The sequence below is a fragment of the Acytostelium subglobosum genome (genome assembly GCF_000787575.1).
Source record: "Acytostelium subglobosum LB1 DNA, scaffold: scaffold5, whole genome shotgun sequence".
In the NCBI taxonomy this organism is placed as follows: Eukaryota; Evosea; class Eumycetozoa; order Acytosteliales; family Acytosteliaceae; genus Acytostelium; species Acytostelium subglobosum.
The window spans coordinates 1,356,455-1,378,670 of record NW_012236527.1 but is presented as its reverse complement, the minus strand read 5'-3'; the positions used below and the strand labels follow the sequence as shown (position 1 = coordinate 1,378,670).

The window sequence follows — 22,216 nt, the reverse complement described above, 5'->3', positions numbered from 1 at the left end:
CTGGGCGATGCACCAACGTCTGAGCTCCCCTACCCAGTGGCCACCGAACCTGAAAGGTACTTGGGCGTCAACTTCACCAAGCAGGGCATCTACTCCAAGTTCAAGACTCACATCAGCTCCCTCCGCGGCAGACTCTCGCTCTTCAAGTCTGAAAGCACCACACTGCGGTCCAAGGTTGCAGCTCTCAAGTCTTACGCCCTCCCCCCCTCTGATGTACCACTTCTATCTGGACTCACCGACCAAGTGGCAGATCAAGAAGATCGAAAACCTCACCAAATGGTTCATCTCAGCCCCCAAGACCACCGCCTACGGCTCCAGCTTCATCAACACGATGGCACTGGACCGTGCCAGCTTCCATTGGGATCAAGGTGGCCTCAACCTCTGGGACATTGGCCTCAGATCAATTGCCTACAAGGTATGGGTGTTCAATCGTTTCCTCAACACCCCAGCCCATCTCACCCATGGCTACCTGGACTCGTGGAGAACTCAACACCGCAACGCCAGGAAGCGCCTGGGAGGCAAGTTCACTGGCCTCTTCCGCAAGTTCCACACACCTTGGATGGAGTTCCGCTCCGCCCACCTCTCCAGCCATAGCGACAAGGTACCTCTCTTGGATAGCAATGGTGTCACCCTCAGTCTGAAAGACATCTATGCCATCCTCTGGAAGGCAAAGTATGGCTCAATCAGACTGACCGAGGGTCAATGGCAGCTCAGTGTCTTCCACGGCCTCAAGCTCCCAGACATCTTCAAGGTCATCAGCACCCTGAGAGGACCATCCTCGCGTAACGCCCTCTTCAGGTTCTTCTCCCATACCCTCCCAATCAACCATATGAGAGCAGACGCTGACTGTACCCTCTGTGGCAACTCCTGCACAGACCAACCCTACAATCACTTCTTCTTTGACTGCAGCAAAGTGGCGACCCAAGAAGCCATGCGCCCATCCTTAGACTTGGTGAAGCAACGCTCTGGTATCAATGTCAGAGAATGGAACATCAAAGCACTGGACATCTCCACGAAGTCTCGTCGCCCCAACCTTCCATTCATCCACCTCATGGCAATCATCGTCAACTACCTCTGGCACTACATCGCCAACCACCTCTTTGGCAACAAGGAGGCACTGTTGGCCAAGCTCAGCTTGGTGTGCATCACATCCTTCAAGTCCCTCCTCCGCCAGGAGTGGCGCTCCCTCACGTCAACGCTAACGAGTCACATCCTGGCCGGACGACCAGTCAACATCAAGAATGAGATGGCCGAGTTCACTACCAAGTGGCACCTCAGCACTCGCAACAGCGACATCCGTCTTCCGCCTCTGCCGCCAACTATCAACAAATACTTGGTGGCCGAATTCAGAGGCCCACAGTAGAAAAGAAAAGAAAGAAAAAAATCAAGAAAATTCAAAATCGACTAACTTATATGTATTATCCCGCCTCTTCAATGACGCCAATTTATTTGCAATAATAATAAACTTCCACTCTAGTCAAAAAAAAAAAAAAAAAAAAAAATATATTATCCCGCCTCTTCAATGACGCCAATTTATTTGCAATAATAATAAACTTCCACTCTAGTCAAAAAAAAAAAGAGTAGAATAAATATGTTCCAATATTAATAAATATGTGTTCTTTAGAAAGATCTACACAATATATTAAATTGGATTATGTACAAAAAAAAATTTTCAAACAAATTTATTGTTTTCCAACATATAGTTTGGTTTCCATTAATGTCCCAATTTATTTGAAAGATAGGGTCTCTCAATCTTGTAATACTTGATATTCTTATACTAACAAATTAACTAGAATGGTTTGGTCAAACCAAAGTAAAATCACGTGGTGTCGTTTTTGCTTCACTACCCTTAAGGTTACATGTTTGGGTGTCACTTCCCAAAGTGAGGGATAATCAAACATGACTGGTGTACCCGTCAAGTTCATTGATGCCCTGACAAATATAGAATCAAGTTATTTATAAATAGAGATATCAGTACGTTTCATAAGTTATGGCCACCCCCTGAGCAAACAGATAGGTGATTGATATCTCTTCAATATTAAGAGATACCAAATGATATCTTATCTCTCTAAATAATAGACTCAATTATCTACTAATCTTGATTGAATTACTTATTGCTAGTTATATTTATTTACAAATAATTGAATGAGAGTGTTGAAATGATAAGTAGTGAACATGGCCATTATTTATGCAACGAAAATTGATCGAAGGTATCGGAACGATGAACTAGAATAATGACAAAGGAGGTTGTCAATATTTGGTCCACCATCCATTCGCTGTTATAATGTCCTCCATTCGTTGTGGCAAGGAGGCGTATAGGTTCTCAACAATGCTGTCATCCATTAGCTCCCATTGTTCATTGGCAAGGTCGGAAAGGACCACTCCAGGGTTCTTTGCCAGCTCTCTCTTGACTCTCTTCTTCAAGATCGCCCAAAGATTCTCTATAATGTTGATGTCTGGTGAATATGGGGGAATGAATAGGGTGGGTATCCTCTTCCTTCTCCAGTGGCTGGTGACATTTGTTGCTCTATGAATTGGACAGTTGTCCATCGCCAGTGTAAAGTCTGGGAGTTGGCCATGATAATATCGGATGGATCGAGAGTATGCATCATCAAGAATCTCCGTGTATTGAGTGTTTTCTAAATTGCCTTCAATCTCAGAGAGATATCCGACACCAGCACTCGTGACACATCCCCAGAAATTGACCTTGGTTCCGGGAAGTCTCCTGATGCCATGAACTCGACTGAATGTGTTGTTATCTTGTCTAGCCCACTCGTGTTGACGGTAGTTCTTGAGTTGGACTCAATTGTGGTCTCATCACAGAATACTATCTGTTCCCATTGTTCCGCTGTCCAGTCTCGATGAGCCATAGCGAACTCGAGCCTTTGATCTGCGTTTACTTGCTTTAGATCGTGCTTCCTGCTTAAACTGCGATAGGTGAGACCTTCCTTTGCAGCGATACGAGATATTTGAGCCGTTGATATCTCTGTATCGTATCTCAGTTCAAGTTTGGCTTTCAACTCGTCCAAAGTGATGACCTCCTTCCTGACCAAAGCTTTGATGATCCTCCTTCTAAGTCTTCTTGAAAACTTTGAAGGGCGTCCCGATTTGAGACGGTCCTTGAAGTCTCCTCGCTCGCTGTGTCGTTGAATAGTCCTGCTCACAGTTGATCGGGAAATATTGTACATCTTTGATATTAATTTCTTTGAATATCCTCTCCTTCTGGCTCTCACGATTTTAGCTCTCTCTTCTTCTGTTAATGACATGATTAATTGTAATGTACATAAATAATATTCTATCTCTTCCAACAAAGTGTTTGATGTTTGAACTCATTCATTCTTTACTATTGCATAAATAATGGACATGTTCATTACTTTAACAAAAATATCGTTTGAATGATAAAGATATATTAATTCCATTTTTGGAAAAATATTCATAAATGGAAATTTTTGAGCAAAAGTGAACTACTATATTTGGAAGTGAATAAGAATCTTGAACCATATTTGTAGGAGATATCAAACTCGTACCTGTTTGAACAGGGGGTGGCCATAACTTATGAAACATACTGTATGGAGTCACCTTTGGAAATTGGGTTATGCTCAACACATACCAACAAAAGTTTAAAGTTATTATGTTTCAAGTGCAACACTTTAATCTGCTCATCATGCTTGACGGAGATGCATGTCGGTCACTCCCATCATCATGTAGACAATATAAGATCATTACTAAAGGATAATAAGTATGATCGATTCACTCCAAGATTGAATCAACTATGGATAAGTAGTAGGCAGATGGCTGCATCATATCAAGCGATGAATGACTCGAGCAATGATGTCACCGAACGTTTCAGACAACTTCACGAGTTGCTCGTTGTGGAGGAGCATCGGATCAAGTCACCAATCATCGATGAGATGAAACTCACTGCCGAGGCCATTAAGACGGTCATTGAGGAGGTGAACAGCATCACCTCTGTGATCTCATTCGATCATGATCACAATGACCATCCGGTTGGTAAATGACTATGATGATGACGATCGATCAACTTTGATATCATCAATCAACTCATCGACGTCACTGGATCAACATCTTCCACTCTCAGGCTCCCTCGATGGATCATTCCCAAGTCAATCAATCAATCGTTCAATCATCGAATGACCTTGATCTGTTGTTGGCCATTCAACAATGTGAACGACTTTTGCTCTCGCCCCAACCTCCTGTCAGACTAAAGAAGCCTCGTATCGTCAACATTGATGACAACTTGAGCCAGTTGCTCAAGATGAACATCGCCAAGAATATGGCCAGCCAGAGTTCGGATAGGAGGCATGAGTTCCAGAATCACTACTTCTCCATCTCTCTTGACAGTTGCTCCTTGTACCATCCAGACAAAGTCACGCCAGTAACCATCCATGGGTTTAAGGGTCGGACCAACGTTGCCTACGCCACAGTGTTTGCTCGCAACAATGTGTATGTGTTTGGCGGCCAAGGTTGTACCGACACATACGCTCGCTTCAATCTCATTGAACAGAAATGGTACAATGACATCCCCATCCAAGGGATTCTGGGCGGCGAGTATATAACAGCCTGCTATGATGGCAGCCAAAACATCTACTTGGTTGGTGGAATCATCAACTCGTTGCCATCCAACCGCATCGATTGCTTCAACATATCCACGGAGGAGTTCAGTCAGGTCGGCTCACTCCCAACACCGGTGGGCATAGTCAGTGCCATCTTCCACAATGGAAAACTCTACGTCATTGGTGGATCACACAAGGGAGTCCAACTGCGCAGGATCCAAGAGTTCGAGGTGGCCACTGGCCAATGCCGTATACACTCTGGCGCATTGGATATTGGTGACTGTACTTCATGTTGCTTCGATGGCAAAGACATTTACGTATTGTCTGGCGATGGATTCACTCGCGTCAACATGATCACCAAGTCGGTCAAACATCTCAAGGCACCAAAGAGAGCTGCAAGAAACAAGATGTTTATTGATGGCAATAGGATATTCCTACTCGTTGGCAAACGAAACAACATGGAGTACATCAAGGAAAAGGATTATTGGATACCTTTGAGCGATAACTACCGATCAGATGAACTACCCAACGCAGGATTATGTTTGATCAAAGATTGATTTGATACATACATCAATCAATCAATCAATCCTAATAAAGGTTATAATACAATAATTAGAAATATCTCGTTTGTGATGGGTCCAGGGAATGTGAATAGATCAAAATATCTGATCAAACGAAAGATCAAAAAATCCAAAGATATTTTGAATTGGTTGATCATTTTAATAAATATCAAAAGAGATAAAGTATTTTTAATCCATGGATACAACTACTACTACTACTTCATGTCAATATCATAACAAGATAATAGTTGGACTATGTTTGGAATGTAATACAATCGTTTGTGATGATTGTGTTAAAATGGATCATCCTGGACATCAGATTGAGAAGGTTGACATGATCAGATCATTGATCAATGATAAAAAGTATGATAGGTACCAATCAAGATTGAACCTATTATGGACTCAGATGAAGAGCATGGCAACATCATACGTGAAGATGAATGAATCATCTGATGCTGTAACAGAGAGATTCCGTCAACTTCATGAACTACTAGTTATTGAGGAGCACCGTATCAAGTCACCAATCATTGATCAAATGAGATGTACAATGGACTCCATCAGCACAATGAATCAGGAGGTCACTAGGATCACAACAGTGATCACCTCCTCACAAGAGCAATCACCAAATCATGTTAACAATATTGATAATAGTGATGAAATGGACGAGGATCAGCTTATCAAATCAATCAACTCATCGTCAACAATTGATCAATTCATCCAACCCAACGTCGAATCAATCAACATAAGCAATGATGGTCAACTACTCAATGCTGTCCAACATTGTGAGCGACTAGCAAGTGCACCGACCCAAACAAGTGGACTCGAGAAACCACGAATCGTCCACATTGACAACAGTGTTAACAAGGTTATCAAGATGAACATTACCGCATGTGTAAGGATAATTGGTGCAGTCGAGTTCAACAATCATTACTTCGCTATCTGTGAAAATGTATGCACAATGACACATCCGGAGAAGGAGATTGACATTGTCATCGAAGGGTACAAGGCCAGGGAAGGCACCCCCACCAGTGCAGTATACGCTCGTGACAATGTCTACTTGTTTGGAGGAAAAGATGCTAGCAACTCATACTCGCGATTCAATCTGCCCGAGAGGGAATGGTACCAGAACACTCCCTTCACTGAGGGCACAGCTGGAGGAAACTATCTTTCGGCGTGTTTCGATGGCCACCGTTACATCTACTTAGTAGGCGGATTCTCCAATGATCAATTCACGGATCACATTGATCGTTTTGATATCTACACCCAGAAGTTCAGCCCTGTTTCATCACTTCCAGCCAAGGTAATAGCATCAGTGGTCTTCTTCCTCGACTCCAAACTCTACATTGTAGGTGGACTCTACGCACGCGACGCCCAACATCAGGCCATCCAAGTGTTTGACTTGGCCACTGGACAACTATCCACTCACTGTGATGCATTGGAGATTAGTGAATACCTGTCAAGTTGTTTCGATGGCACTGATTTGGTCTATGTCCTGTCGAAATCTGCATTCATCAGAGTATCACTGGCTACAAAGGAGCAAACAAGACTTGCTCAGCCATCCAAAGGTGGAAGACATAGATTGTTCTATGATAATGGAAGGATATTGTTGTTACTCGGTAAAGGTCATAACATGGAGTATAACAAGGACTCGGATAATTGGACAAATCTGGATGACAAGTATTGTTCGCTTGATGTAAGGGCACTCAGAGCCATGTGCATCATCAGAGACTAAGGAATGTGTCCAATCAGCAAGAGACAAATAAATTATTCATTATTATTGACTTGACATGATGAGATTGGATCATATGTTGGAGAGCTCTTGACTGCTCTGAAGTGAACTGCAGCCACTTCCAGTGCCCATCCTGGCCTTGTTGTTGTTCAAATCGATAAGATGTGGTTGATACCTTGCCTTTGGGTTGTTGATCGCTTCGTTCTCCAGCTGGTCCTGGACCTGCTCATAGCACATGATACACACTCTGGCCGGCTCCTTGATACCAAAGTGCCTCAGCGGGATCTTGTGAGACACGCACTTGGCGCAATAGACATTGCCACACTGGCGACAATGATGGCGACGCACCAAGAAGTTGAATTGGTCGTAGCATAGTGCACATTTGTGTGTCTTGTCCTCGTCGGTCACCCATGTTGGCATCCACTGTACACGCCAGTCCACTGGCCTCTTACTGGGGCGCTTGGGAATGAGCTCTTCATTGCCTGTTGCGGGGTCCCATAGTCTGAGGCGCACTTTAACATCCAGTCGCGCATGTGCCACCGAGAGCACAAAGAAGTGTTTGATCTTGAGCAGGCGACCATAGGTCGTTGGGAATACAGTGTCGTCGCCAACATGTTTGGGAAGAATTGTGTGAAATTGGAAAGAGATAATGTCTTCATCTTGGTGAGATGATGACGATGATGATGATGATGATGATGATGACGATGATGATGTAGCTAATGGGGAAGAAGAGGATGATGAAGAAGGTGATTCATTATTGTTGTTGTTGTTGTTGTTGTTGTTGTTGTTGTTGTGATTGGCGTGATTGTTATTGTTGCTGCTGCTGCTACTGTTAGTCTTTAAGTCAAAGACTGCTGATAGCACCTTTGTACACGCCAGTTGTTTCTTGGCGTTTGAGTTATCTGGAGGCATGATGAATATTTGTTGGTAGAGACCAACATGGAGCTGATCGATTGGTATTTTGCCAGGATTGTGTATCTTGCCATAAAAGTGTGTTCGTTGACCAATGAAGCAATCTCTGTGTGGTAGCCAGATTGCCATCTCCAGTGGGTAGCCCTTGTGGCCCCAGACGGGCTTGGCCGAACGTGCCACTACCACACTGTTTGATTGTCTGTCGAGGATATGCTGCAACTGACTGGATCCAACTCCATGTATAAAGAACTCTGTACTGCGTGATGTTGTCGTCTCCTCCCACTCCTTGCCCTTGCTGTATTGAATGATACAGCGCGCTATATAATATATGGACAAGAAGCCAGAGTAGTTTAGGGAGGGCGCCAGGAAGTTTGGTAGTTTGGCAGAGAATGCGTAGGTGTAGACGCCAGGTTCCAGCTCTTTGCCCTCCGAAGCATGCTTCAGCTTGGAGAAAATGACCGTGGGGTCTGTGGAGTTTGCCAAGGCTGGCAGGTGAGGATGATGTTGATGGAAGTGTTGCTGTTGTGATGAGAGCACTGGACTGGCCAAAGGAGATGCGTAGGCACCAGAGGCTGGTGTTCGAATGATCTTTTGAGAGTTGGTTGGTGATATTGATGATGATGATACGACCGATGTTGATTCCTCAATGTTTGGAGGATAGATTTGAATGGTCTCTGAGTAGAATGGAGTGATGTGATTATCAGCGTTGGTTGCATGGTGGTTGTTGTGCATCATGTTTCCATGATGGCCATTATCAAATAGTGATTGTATATATATCTTCTCGTAGCCGCCTAGATGTACCTGTATTGAATGTAGATACTGTCTTCTATATATTGTCAATCTTATTACACCATGTATCTCTCCACCATTCAGAAAGAATGATTTGTCCAACTCTACATGTACTGAGCAACTATCGATATGTATTGTGTGTTAGGACTACTATCAATGGAATGTTCAGGATAAGTGCACTTACGAATCATTATGATTGATTTGTAAAGGTATTGTCTGAGATGTAGACGGGGGCATTGGCGGCAAAGAGTTCAAAGGATGTTGATTGCCCAACATTCTTGATAACCTCCTTTTTCTCTATTGTTGTTGTTGTTTGACTTTTGATTGATTGAATGTGTAAAGTAATAATGTCTGTTTGATTATCTGTACTGTCTATGTATATTGAATGAATGAATGATAGAATCATCATCATCATCATCATCAGTGTATAAGTATGTAAACATAAACCAATGCTTTAAAGACAGAACGTGTATAAACACTTTAGTCACTCTCTCTCTCTCTCTCACACACACCAACAGAGGAACTGTTTGTCGTAATGACTACCAACTTGGGCACGCTCTTGCACAACTCTGTCCGTGTTCCGTGAGAGAGTGAAGTGTGCTTGTTGTGTTTGTTTAAGTGTGTGTGAGAGTGTTTGTTGTTTGTATAAGTACATACATACCATATAACGACACACACAGACGATGTTTATAAGGGTGTTGGTGTGGGATACTAGAGATCACTACTAATAATAATCTTCCTCTTCCTTTTCTGTATGAATAATAATTTATATTATAATGTAGTTTTTGAAGTTGTTGGTGATGTTGTTAAGTGATGTGATTGATGTTGTTGAGAGAATGTCAATGTGCACTTATTCGATTATTGATAGAGAGAAATAAGAATATTACAAAGATACTTCAATCTTATATATAAATATTGATTTTAATTTAAAATAGTCTTTAAGATTGGAGCGGAAGAAGAGTGACAAGCATCATCCATGCAACAGAAAGGTCGACGTCTTGATCTTTGCACCTTGTTTACCTCCCAGACGAGTCCCAAAGCTGGGGCTCAAAAACAATGATTTTATGGGACAAAATACCAAAAAAGATCTAAGACCTAAACTTCTATCAACTATTCTTATATTGATTGGAATACCAACTCTGATGTTGAACAGATAATATACCTCTGAATGTAGCTGGTGTAGTTCATAACATCGACTTCAACTCCAATCAATAATGTGTGAAATTTAGTAGGGTTGGCGCTTCACCAGCATTTTGATCAAACACAACAACAAACCACGACCATTCATTTATTTATCAAATGTACATATATTTAAAGAATGAATATAAGTAATATATTAGATAGCAATGGTACACCTCCAAATAATGATGTTGCGACAACATCATCAGACTTATATATGATCAATCAAATAACAAGTATGGGAAAGAATGGCCAATCAATCAATCAACGATCATACTTACAAACATAATAATAGGACCAGAAGGTGTTGTAACAGGTGAATCAAACTTATTAGAACACTTTAACTTGTTGAATATATTGAATGACTTTAAATCAAAGCATTTATCATCAACTTATAAATCATATGTAAAGAATCTACCGGGTGACACTTATATAAGACGAGAGAAACATCATCATCATCATAGCGACAGACAATCAACATCCACTCCCATCGGTCATCAGAACGTCGGCACGCCCACATCAGTGGCCACACCAACCGGTCCCATCCTATCACCACAACAACAACTACAGCAACAACAACAGCAACAACAACAAGAAGCACAACAGCGCAAGGACAATGAGAAGAGACAGCAACAGAATGTAGTGAATGGATTGGCAAAGCTGGTGGAGGGCATCACAAACACAGGCATCGCCTACGAGGACGACCAGCAAGAGTTGATCCTGTTGTCGCTGTCGGAGCCACAGATGATGGCGGCATTCACTCTGATGGATGGCGGATATGTACGACCAGAGAAAGAGAAGAGGAAGCATCGTGACAAGAATCGCGGCGACAAGAAGAAGCGCAAGAACAGAGAGGGTGGCGATATAGCCGATGGAGTTGGAGGCGATAGTGACAGACACAAGCGAAAGAAGAAGAGTAAACGAGATGGCAGCGGGGAGATGGACATGCAACATGTTGTGCTCGAGCACTAGGTGATGCATTCATTCCACTCCCTCCAACCTGTCATTATGTACACATCGACACTAATGGATTATCAATTGAATATCTGATCATGGTTCGAAAGTCCTGTTGATTGGGAACCTATTTTATATCTTTTTTGGGCACTGATCAAAAAGGTCCAGGCAACATGTGGATGTAACCCAGATCTTTTGATTCCGATCTTTGGTCCAGATTCATGGTTGGTCATATCCATCTAGCCTTTGGTGAACTCATGTTGATTTTTAATCATATCCAAAAGATCATAAGTTCATAGATACATATAAATAACCTTGTACAATCTTATTTATAAATGAATAGATTACATCTTCTGATCTTTCTATCTCTTGTTCAGTATTCAATAGCTCAACAATGGGTAACAAACCCCATCAACAATCACCAATACAAATTGGTCCTTACAAATACCAATTGGTCTCAGGCCAATGCTTCGGCAGAGTTGAATCCAGGCGAGTATGTTCAATCAATCACTTAATCAATTCCCCAATTACTCACCCACACTCAATGAATAGATACTTGGCAACAATAACATATCAATCAGAGTATGACTTTATTATGAGTAATATCATGGGTACAAATACTCAGATATGGATTGGTGCTACTGCTGTTGGGTCACCGGATGGATCATTATATACATGGGTGTCTGGCCCAGAATCTGGTGTTCCACTTTATGATAAACATATATCAAAGTGCTTTGGATATTGCAAGTTTGTTGCTTTGGAGCCTGATACATTGCTCGGTCAAAAGTATATACATATCTGGAATACCAATGGACTGGACGACGCTACCGACTCGACCACCTTCTTCGACAATACACCAATGAATGGATATATTATAGAGAAAGGTGGTTCAACTGATCCAGTGATCTGGCCCAAGGACTCTGAGCCAGGTATACTCACCATCAGTAACCTGGACAAACGGCCATTTAACACTTCCAAGCTAAGAGTCAACTTCCAAGGTAGTTCAATTAGCCGTCCCGACTTTGAATGTACCATTATCACCTTCAATAAGTCATCGGTGACATGTCAGACAACTCAATATCTTGTTGGAGAGTACACACTCAACATCACTGATGGAGTCCAGGTCCATACTCTACTGAGGTATCATTCAAATTGTAAGACAATCAATCTCACAAACCATCATAGTCAATCACTAACTTATATTACTTCACCTTTTAGTACCATTGATCACATCACTATTTATAAAGTATCAAGCTAATGAAACTATAACAGTGAATGGCCGTAACTTTGGTGATGATCTATCACAAATCAATCAGTTCATGATATCCTCAAACATTCCATGTACACCAATATCGATGCCAATACTTGATCGATCATTCAAATGTCTTCTCACTCAGACCATCTATCCGGACTACCAAACCCTTACACCGCCAACCAGGGTTACCTCAGTATCCAGCCTAACAGTTGGCAATATCAAGTTGGAGAATATAGTCAGGATACCAATGTGTAAGTAATGATACCAATCACCCATTCATTCAATCCCTAACAAATATGTCAATCCTATCAAACAGATAATAATGACACTGATAGTTTATTGATGTTTACTTCGGATAGTGCCGACACCTATAGTAATAATTACTACAGGACAGAGTCATTTGTTTGCCAGCACTTCACTCCTCAGACCAGATCGGACATTTGCTTCACAAGGAATATGTTGAATTGGGATTGGACTCTATTCTTTGCCAACAACATTGGCGGTAACTTTATACTTACGTCTGGTCCCGATGCTGGAAAAACAATAGTATATGCCAACAAGACTATCAACCCTCTAGTGATTGATACTACCGTTGTCTCACTAGATTCCACCTTTGACACTACCCAGAGTAAGTATTGTGATAACCCATTCCAGGAACATTCACTTACCAATCAATCAATCATGTAGAGTTCCTTGGACAATCTGTTGTGGACCTCAAGTTGTACACTTCTATGAACCCAAGTTGGAAGACATATACAAAGTTCACCATCAACAAACCTCCTCCAGTGTTTACCAAATCAGTGAACAAATTGTTGCCTACTGATGGCGGCTGGATTGAGTTGCCAGTGGACAACATGAGATTTACAAGCAGTAACTACACACTGACTCGAATGAACCTGGTCGTCATCTCGTCACGTATCATACCATTCCATGAAAATGGTACTTTGGGTGTTCTGTTCCCTCCTGGCACGGGAGTGTTGGGACCACTCACTCTTTATGTGGACAACAAGAACTCCTCTGGTTCGTCCTTCACCTACAACCTAGGATTCTACCCTCCGATCATCAATGATATCACCAACATTAATGCTAATGGAAGTGTGGCAACTATCATTGGAACACAGTTTGGAATCAATTCATCAATAATAGATGTGCTACATGAGGGCAAGGTGTTGAAAGCAATGAACATTGTGACCGCTCACAAAGTGCTGTCTTTCAATCTACCTCGTGGATCAGGTACCAGCAAGATCCAGATACGCGTGGATGGCCAACTCTCAAACATCCTGGCGTTTGACTACAAGGACTGTGGCGACTTCAACTTCTGCTCTGGCAATGGCCGTTGCGTCAATGGCTACTGTGAGTGCACCACTGGCTTTGGCAACTGCAGCTCTACAACAAACGGATCGACTCCAATCATACCCAACACCAACCAGTCCAACTCCACTGCGGGCCCATTCTCCTTCCTATTCCGATATGTACGCGAGGTGGATGCCACCGGAATACCAGTTGTAACATACCCAGTGAGTGACATCGTGTGGGGCAACACGACAGTTGACCCGTCATCATCGTCCAACACTACAGCTGGAACTATTCCAAGTGTTATTGGATTCAAGATTACAGTGATCAGTCGATACTTTGCAACAAGGACCAACATCACATTTGGTCAACAACAGTTCATTATGGATGCCAATACGACCAAGTACCAATCGACATTGAGTGCATGGCCATTCAAGTCCAAGACCAACTCATTGGAGCTTGTCTATCAGATTGAGGCACCATCACAGAATGATCGATGCCAACAGACATCAATCGATTACAGCAAGGACACGAACTACCTAAAGTACATCAACGTTGTACTTGGAGATCAGGTCTTTGTGTCCAAGTTCATCAACTTGGCTGTGATTGATGGTCGACCAACATTGACATCCAACCGTCTTTTGTTGAAGTCCTCCGATCTCATGTATCTTGAACCGATGACAAACGACACTTCTATCAACAGTCGACTATACGTGTCAATGGTATCTCCATACTTTGATAAGCAGGCTGTTCTTGATCCCAACTTTAGCGTGCTGACCAATATAGGTGGACATGGAGCGGATGACCTGTGTGATCGACCCAAGAGGGTATGGTGGTGGTGGATACCCATCTTGGTAGGTGGCGTTGTAGTATTGACTGCTGTAGCCATTGGAGTGTTCATTGGTGTCAGGAGGAATTGGTTATTCAAACGAGAGGACAAGAATCTCTCGGTCAAGATGAATAAACTATGAGCATGTTGTACGTATGATCCTGTTTAATGCTTCTCAGTTGCTTGGACCATATCCATTGGCAAAGAGATGTGCCTTCAACTTCTCCAGCGAGCGATGACGATGTGATATAGTGTTCTTGAGGGCAGAGTCCATCTCGGCGTAGGTTTGTTCGAATGTTTCTGGTTGGAACACTGGGTCCCAACCAAAGTTGCGTGGACCTCTTGGTGGCACGATCGTGCCGTTGGTGCGGCCCTCAAACACAATCGGCTCGCAGTCGGGACCTTCTGAGTAGGCAAAGTTACAAATAGCATAGCCTGTCTTATCGTTGTATGCCGACAGCATCTCGTACAGACCCTCTGGTGCCAGCTTCTCCAAGAACCACTTAATATAGGGACCTGGCAGACCCTTCAGTGCATTGAAGCACAGACAAGTGTCCTCTACCAACACTGGGCCATTGACCTGTTTAGCAGCCAATCTACACTTCTCTACTGAGATGTCATATGGCTCACCCTGCAACTCTGGTACTATGTATGTATGCCTATGTCAATACACATCGTCGCGTCGCATCACCTTGCTTCTGATCTCATGCGCTCAACATACAATCAAGTCTCATTGAGGTGATTGGCAATGAGTTACCAAGTATCTGTATTACTTCTTCAAGCTTCTTAGCATTGCCTGTGATGAATGTGATGGTCTTGTTTGACATGTCTGTCTATCTATGTATGTATGTGTATATGTATGATTGAGTATGAATGAAGTCAATGATTCTTGTGTCTTCTCGCCAACTTCTCAAATTAGTGTCGCGCGAGGAGAGATTCAAATAAGGTTCACGAAGTACATTTATGGGTTTATTGATTGACTACAGCTCTTGGGCTATTAGGTCGGTCTTGGTAATGACACCGACCAACCGGCCCATGGACGTGACGTAGGTGAAGCTCAGACCCAACATGGTGAACAGATGGAACACCTTGTTCATTGGCGTCAAGTCTGGAATCTGTGAGGGTGCCAAGTCCATCAGCAAAGCTGTCTCGCCACTCTCAATGATATCGCCCAGCAAATGATTCGACCATATGGCCTCGCCACTATATCCTGCTCCATCCTCTTTAACAGTTATCTCTACTGGTTCCGAGTTGGTACTACTATTATTGTTGTTGTTGTTGTCCATGTTGCTGCTAGCAATGTTGTTGTTCAGGTCGTCCTGATCATCGGTATGTTGGTGTCTATTTCTAACTCTTGGTTCACGAGGTGAGCCAATCTTTCTCATCATGAGTGCACCTGTATCGTCCTCTGCGTCCTCTTCGTCTTCGTCTTCTTCTTCATCGTCCAGATCCTCTTTCTCCTCTGCCAGGCTAACCTCTCTATATTCCTCTAGTTGCGCTGTTGATGTTGTGCTTGTAGTTGGAGGTATCAGACTCTGCTTGTCATCGTCATCCTCTTCGTCATCGTCTTCCTCTGGATGATCACGATGTTGATCTGTGTCGGTGATGATCGATCCCACCTGGCGAACACCGCCATCCTGTTCCAAGCGCGCCTCCTCCGATTGTCTTGCTATCTTGTCCAGTGTCTCCTCGACAATCTGGATATGCGTGTCGACCAGGTCGTCCAAACTGGACCTCTCCACCAGTCCAACGAGCAACATATGCTCCTGTGAATCCACCACGGGAATAAAGGTGTATCTGAACTTTGACAGATACTCCTTTATCTCCTTGACGGTGCTTGCCATCGATAGATAGTTGATATCTGTCTTCATCACTTGTTTGGCAGTCATTGAGTACACCCTGAGATGAAAGGTATTGTCGTTAGTAACATTGATCTGATCGCATAATCTTTGAAGAAGTACTTACTTCTCACTCCTGAATGCAGAGAGGAATGGCAATCCTTGGATCTTTAGCGCTGTGTCAAAGAGTGGTTTGTTGAAGAAGTTGCCAACTGCTGATGAGGTGATCGAGCAGATTAGCACAGGCATCAGCAATGATAGCTGGCCAGTCAGTTCGAGTACAAAGATCGAGGGTGACATTGCTCTGGTTGCACCAGACACCAGTCCGGCAGAGGCAATGACAGCATAACCAACGGTCGAGATCTTGGATATGCCATAGTGATTGACAGTCATCCCAAACAGACGACCCATGGCTGCGCCAGTGACAATGAATGGTGTGATGGCACCACCTGGGATGGGGATGGTAATGTTGAACGCCGTCAGGAACAGCTTGAGTCCAATGTAGACCAAGAGGTTGTATACTCCATTGATGTACGGGTCGTTCTTGTCGGCTGGGAAGAGGTAGGGCTTGGGGTTATCGGCTGGATGCGAGATGAACGCCTTCATCGCGGCTGAGAATGGTTCGCGGGCCAGTGGACCAGCCATATAGGTGAGGGCTGATGACATTATGGCAATCGTGACGACCAGGCCGATACGCGACTGCTTGAGGATTGGATAGCGTAGACGGAATCGCACGATCTTCTCAAACAAAAAGACAAAGAGAGCTCCAATGAGGCCTGTGATGATACCAATGGACACGACAAGCAAGAGGTCTGTGATCGTGTAGGATGTGGGCAGATCGTTCAAGTTGACCGTGTACACTGAGAAGGAGTAGCTGCCTCCTATCAGTGGACGCGACAGATAAAAGATAATCGCAGTTGTTGTGCCACATAGGAAACCTTTCCAAAGGTTGCCAGAGATACAGTTGGTCGCAGTGATCTCCACGGCGAATAAGAGTCCTCCGATTGGCGCACCAAAGTTGGCAACGACGCCACTTGCCAACGCGCAAATAAACATCTGATAACGAACGATCTGATTCTTCTTGATGTTGGAGAACATCTTGAGCTGCATCATCTGATGTGCAATGATGGCACTGGCGTGCATGAAAGGTCCTGTACGACCGATGGTCAGGCCGGCAGCGGTGGCCGCCACCATTCCAATCAGCTTGGACACCAGTGTCTTGAAGCCGAGCACACGACTCAGATTGATACCCGAGAGAATGGACTTCATCTCTGGGATACCCGAACCGACGGCGTACGGACTGATAAAGGAGATGCAGCTGACTGATATAAACGAAAGACCTGTGCAGTAGGCCACATAGATGAGACCATATTTCCAATTGTACATGTCCTTGTCGTCGCCCATTAGATTTAGACGCAGGTTGTTAAGCTGCTTGAGAACCTCGTCACACATGATGCCCATCAGAGCGATTAGGATGCCCAGGATGGGGATGAACATCAGTGTGGAGATACGCTCCTTCTTGAACCAATGCTGAACACGACGTTTGTACGAGTCCAGATCCTTGACGGTCTCGACATCGTCCTTCTCCATCGTTGGATCGGACTGCAAATTGGAGTACATATCAACGGATTCAAAGACTACGTCATAGTCGGCCATTGACGTTGCCTTATACTCCTTTGTATCCTTAATCTTTGTCAACACTTTGTGCATCTTTCTCTTATATTCATTTGATCTTATATTATGTACTACATTCTGAGAGAATGATTGACGAGTGAGTACTTGAATTGATTGGCATGCCGTTTGGACCTCCTTCTATAACTTACCTGCATTCTACTGTTAAAGTCATCTGTACCTTGATGAAAGAAGCTTGCTATACGATCACGACGATCATTGTTCAATGGATTCAGATCGTTTAGATTCAGGTTCAATGGATTTAAGTTTAGATTGAGTGGATTCAAGTTTATATCCCTCAATGCTGAAGGTATAGCATTGAGAGGATTAAAGTTTGACATTCCTTTTAGTCTTCTTTGTTGTAGTAGTCTTTGTTATTGTTGTTGAATGGTTGAATGAATGATAGATTGAATGAATGAGTTGAATATATGATCGAGTGATTGAGTGAATGAGTGGACTTGATTGAGTGAGGTATCCTAATGAAGTAATGATAACTATGTTGTTGTTTGGTATGTAGGTGTATATATATGTATATAATGTATAAGTATTACTACTACATATGTATATGTATGTATGTATGTATATATAAGTTAGAGAATGAATGTTAGAGTGTTAGAGTGAGTGAAGGGGCGAGCAACTTGTCAAAAAGGGTCATTCATTCCCCACAACCACACTCGTCTTTCACCAACTCCAAACTCCGATATTTTGATTATTATTATTTATATTTGTTCAATTAGTTTGAACATTCATTCATTCATTCATTCATTCATTCATAGTTGTACACACATATATAACATATATAAGTTATGAAGACCTGTCTCATTAGACACTGTACAATTTATTAACCAGCATGGATAATGATATTGTGAGTGACTCTTCGAATCTTGGTCGCCTGGAGATGATCTCCGAACCTAAGGGATTGATGATGTAGTCGGCAGGCTTGCTCAAAGTACTCTCTTTCTCGCCAAAGATAATTAGTATGTGCTGGAATTGATCGGTGCCCTTGAAGTTTACGCTCTCCACTGGTGTGGCATCGGATGCCTCGTTTGACAACATCACGCGACAGTCGTAGCCTGATTCGTAGGGACATGTCTCGTCCGCCTCGTCCAATGTGTCGACACGACGGATTTGGTATCCCCAGTAGTGTCCAGCAGCCTTGACATCCTGTGGAGACACCAGCTTGCCCTTCTTTAGGGCGCCGGCGCCCTTGGCTGCGCCCTTGTCCTCCTCCATCTCCAGGGTGACACGCACGCCTGTCTTGATCAGCTTGTCGGCCACGACCTCCTTGCCTGGGCCAAGACCCACGTCGACCAGTGATGCGCCCTGCTCGCTCTTGTGCGACACGATGCCCTCGCGGAAACGTGTCCAACGCAGATTGGTGTTGTGATGCGCTGCCTCCATCTTCTTCAACTTGTCGACGTGCTGGTAGTCCTCGTCTCTGAGGTCGAATAGGTGATGTCTGATGTTCCTCGGCGTCTCGATGTACTCGAGCAACTTCATCAATCTGTCCGAGCGTGAGTTTGACACGGCAGAGCGGTAGACGATCACCTCGTCCACGGCAAACAGCGTGGACACTCTCGATATCATCTCCACCAAGTATGTGGTCATCTCGTCCGAGGTCACATCGTCCAGGATGTTGGCGGGGATCGCTATGGACTTGGTCGCAGTCTTTGAGAAGCTACGTGGTGCCACCTTCTCCAAAGCATCCTTTGCCTCCTTCTTCTGCTCCTTCAAGTCCTTCATCTTCTTCCTCAGATCCTTCTCCTGCAACTTGATCTCTGCTTCACGTGATTCAAACTCCTCTCGCAGCATCTCCAACTCATCCTTCAATTTCTTGATCTCATCACTATTGCTGTTGTTGTTTGTGTTGTTGTTGCCGTTGCCAGTTGAGACGGGCAAGTCGGCGGGTGGTGGTGGCAATCTCTTCTTCTTCTTCTCGGCACGCTGTGTCTGCTCATCTCCAACATCTTCCTGTTGTTCCTTCAGTCTCTTCTTATCCTTGTATAAGTTTGGATCACTCAATATCGAAGTTGATGTCGTCTCTGTTGTTGCTGTCGATGTTGATGTAACAGTTGTAGTTGATACATCGTCAACTTCATTGTCAGCTCCATTCTCTGTTTCAAACATCGATATCATCGAATTGAATCTGTTGACTGTTCGGTTCAAGGTTAGTCATTCAATGAGTCAATCATTGTACCAATCAATCAAACACATACTATTACTATCATTTATCTTATTATTCTTTATATTCTTCTTTGGCATCTTTATGTATGCTATATATATAATCTAGATTCAGTTATGTACAGTGAATGAATGTGTTTCATTCGCTTTCGTCTTTTGATCACTCACACACACGCAACCACCCGAGTCGTCTTCAAAATCATTAATTAATTTAAAACAAATTATTTACTTCTATACATGTTAGCATCATGCAAGTTGGATGATACAACCATTGGTCTGGCAAGTTCCAACAAAGACTCATAGGTTATTGACTCGTTGCCATCCAACTGACTCTTGATCCACTTGATTGACTTGGCAACGGCGAGGGACCACGAGGTCTCGGTGGCAGCACAATACTTCTGGAGGTATGCAATCACATAGATTGTGGTCCAAATGTCTGCGTTGACAATATCTTGCCCCGGCCTGGCCACGGCAAACTCAAACCTGCAAGATGATTTCCATGATCCATTGGCTTGTTGCAGCCTCAGTATATCCATGACCTTCTTGTTGGCCATCACATCAGACTGGGAGATGGGTGTCTCATCCTTTTGAGGGTAGTTGCTTGAGCTATAGCCGCCACCACCACCGCCACCACAGCATGCGCCACCACCCTTGTATTGTGCACTGTCGACACTCAAAGAGATAGAGTTTGGAATATTTCCACCATAACTTGGCACGCCACCAAGGATGTCGGCAGTCACTGGGTTGTCCAAGATTGGCTGGTCATTGTCACAGTCGACAAAGAATGCTGTGTGCTTGGAGACCAATCCATATCGCTTGCCAAGTCGGACGATGGTCGCCTTGTGGTCCTGTGCCTTCTTCTCCTCGAGTTGCTCTAAGTCGGCAATGATGAGATTGGCAGTGACTGAGTGAATGAGATCAGAGTCATCGCCAAGGACGGCCTGGGAGAAGTCCAACTTGACGGGATAGCTGAACACGTTGCCCGAGGGGTCGGTGCCATTGACCAGAACTGTGTGCTCCTTGGTGGGATCATCGACAGTGTGAATCAGAGCGTGCACAATCATTCGCTCACTCATGAACACAGGTCGAATGATTGATGGTGCCTGAGTGACCTTGATGCCAGTGCCCCAGTCAACAGTGATGTTGGAGAGCATAGGCTCCAGTGCGATCTGGAGCAGAGGCAGTAGCTTGGCCTCCATGTTTGGATCGCGATCGGCAATGAAGGAGTAGTAGCCCTTGCACACTTGGGAGAGTCCAATCACCAGGTTCCTGTCCACTCCACGTCCAATGCCCAGGGCAAACACTCTTGTCGATGACGACTGTTTGCTCATCATGTTGAGGATTTTCTCGCGATCACACACCTGGCCATCGGTGAGGACGAACACCTGGCGAGGGTACTCCGGGTTGTATGGATACTCCATGATCTCGGTGAGTGGCTCACACATGTTGGTGCCTCCAAAGGTAGCATGCACTTTGTCGTCAATCCACGTACTGGCCTCACTCAGAGACTTGTCGTTGTATGGTGTGGATTGTTTGTAGAGCTTGACATACCTGCTACCAAACAGATAGATGTTGAACTTGATACTCTCGTTGAGTGATCGCATTAGCACCTCGAGCGCACGCTTGGCCGATTGGATACTGTTGCCTTTCATGGAACCAGAGCAGTCGACCAAGAACACCACCTCGGACTTTTGTGCCATTGTCTCGAAGGAGAAGTGACCCAGCTGGGGATAGTAGGACAGCGTGGCGGCATAGGTCTGATCAGCGCCATTGTGCTCAATGTAGCATGATGGCATGCTGGCATTGGCCGTGGTCACAATGGCCAATATGTTGTTGGTTACGCCAACCTGACTGATCGTCACCAATGCCTTGTGATGTGCATTATCCTGATACGTGAGCTGATGTGGACAATCGATAAGGATGTCGGTGATTGGCGTGGACATGTCCAGAGTGATGTTCACTGTCAGGTTGAACCTGTTGAGCGGGAACATGTAGCGGTGGAGACAGTAGTGCAGCGAGTCGATCACAGTACAGATCTGCGAGATGATGGTCACCCTGATAACCACGTCCTTCTTGGGCATGATGTTGCCCAACGACACCTTGAAGAATCCGTTGGCCAGCTTTTGCGCGAGGAATGCGCCGCGACCACTGGCCATTGCGTCATTGTATTTGTTCTCAGCCTCCTCTTTCTCATTGATCTGACCATGTAGTACGCGTCCATCGTACTCAATCTCCATCGAGTTGACTGCGGCATAGGGTGGCAGGGGTATCTTGTAGAAGGCCTCAACGGCATTGGCCAAGTTGTTGGTGTAGCGCTGTTCCAGCGTGGTCAGGGAGCATGCATCGGTGATGTGGGCGGTGATCTTGTAGTCGGTCAACAGGAAGCCATTGTTAGCGGATGATGCCATGAAATCATTGGTGGTCAAACCAGTGACACCCCTGGAAAAGTTGT

General features: G+C 44.3%; 9 protein-coding genes across 9 annotated transcripts; 5 read left to right on the top strand and 4 right to left on the bottom strand.

Moving 5' to 3' along the window:
* Positions 1–3,812: 3,812 nt before the first annotated feature.
* SAMD00019534_033130 (hypothetical protein) lies at positions 3,813–4,019 on the top strand (the record flags this gene model as incomplete). The annotated part of the gene is made up of 1 exon (XM_012901446.1): positions 3,813–4,019. The coding sequence occupies one exon, from the start codon at positions 3,813–3,815 to the stop codon at positions 4,017–4,019; it is 207 nt and encodes a 68-aa protein (XP_012756900.1).
* Positions 4,020–4,108: 89 nt separating this feature from the next.
* Positions 4,109–5,131, top strand: SAMD00019534_033120 (hypothetical protein; the record flags this gene model as incomplete). Its single annotated transcript, XM_012901445.1, has 1 exon — positions 4,109–5,131. The coding sequence occupies one exon, from the start codon at positions 4,109–4,111 to the stop codon at positions 5,129–5,131; it is 1,023 nt and encodes a 340-aa protein (XP_012756899.1).
* Positions 5,132–5,549: 418 nt separating this feature from the next.
* SAMD00019534_033110 (hypothetical protein) lies at positions 5,550–6,866 on the top strand (the record flags this gene model as incomplete). The annotated part of the gene is made up of 1 exon (XM_012901444.1): positions 5,550–6,866. The coding sequence occupies one exon, from the start codon at positions 5,550–5,552 to the stop codon at positions 6,864–6,866; it is 1,317 nt and encodes a 438-aa protein (XP_012756898.1).
* A 69-nt stretch (positions 6,867–6,935) lies between these two features.
* On the bottom strand, positions 6,936–8,510 carry SAMD00019534_033100 (hypothetical protein; the record flags this gene model as incomplete). Its single annotated transcript, XM_012901443.1, has 1 exon — positions 6,936–8,510. The coding sequence occupies one exon, from the start codon at positions 8,508–8,510 to the stop codon at positions 6,936–6,938; it is 1,575 nt and encodes a 524-aa protein (XP_012756897.1).
* A 1,372-nt stretch (positions 8,511–9,882) lies between these two features.
* On the top strand, positions 9,883–10,715 carry SAMD00019534_033090 (hypothetical protein; the record flags this gene model as incomplete). The annotated part of the gene is made up of 2 exons (XM_012901442.1): positions 9,883–9,979; positions 10,039–10,715. 2 exons carry the CDS (start codon positions 9,883–9,885, stop codon positions 10,713–10,715), a joined length of 774 nt encoding a protein of 257 aa, XP_012756896.1.
* Positions 10,716–11,032: 317 nt separating this feature from the next.
* SAMD00019534_033080 (hypothetical protein) lies at positions 11,033–14,216 on the top strand (the record flags this gene model as incomplete). The annotated part of the gene is made up of 5 exons (XM_012901441.1): positions 11,033–11,190; positions 11,250–11,851; positions 11,916–12,203; positions 12,269–12,580; positions 12,640–14,216. The coding sequence occupies 5 exons, from the start codon at positions 11,033–11,035 to the stop codon at positions 14,214–14,216; spliced, it is 2,937 nt and encodes a 978-aa protein (XP_012756895.1).
* A 39-nt stretch (positions 14,217–14,255) lies between these two features.
* SAMD00019534_033070 (hypothetical protein) lies at positions 14,256–14,907 on the bottom strand (the record flags this gene model as incomplete). Its single annotated transcript, XM_012901440.1, has 2 exons — positions 14,256–14,719; positions 14,796–14,907. Coding segments are annotated over 2 exons (576 nt in total), but the record flags the coding sequence as incomplete, so codon positions are not given.
* A 476-nt stretch (positions 14,908–15,383) lies between these two features.
* On the bottom strand, positions 15,384–17,948 carry SAMD00019534_033060 (hypothetical protein; the record flags this gene model as incomplete). Its single annotated transcript, XM_012901439.1, has 4 exons — positions 15,384–15,427; positions 15,471–15,973; positions 16,040–17,664; positions 17,736–17,948. Coding segments are annotated over 4 exons (2,385 nt in total), but the record flags the coding sequence as incomplete, so codon positions are not given.
* Positions 17,949–18,405: 457 nt separating this feature from the next.
* On the bottom strand, positions 18,406–22,172 carry SAMD00019534_033050 (hypothetical protein; the record flags this gene model as incomplete). Its single annotated transcript, XM_012901438.1, has 3 exons — positions 18,406–19,736; positions 19,800–19,856; positions 19,994–22,172. 3 exons carry the CDS (start codon positions 22,170–22,172, stop codon positions 18,406–18,408), a joined length of 3,567 nt encoding a protein of 1,188 aa, XP_012756892.1.
* Between the last annotated feature and the right edge of the window lie 44 nt (positions 22,173–22,216).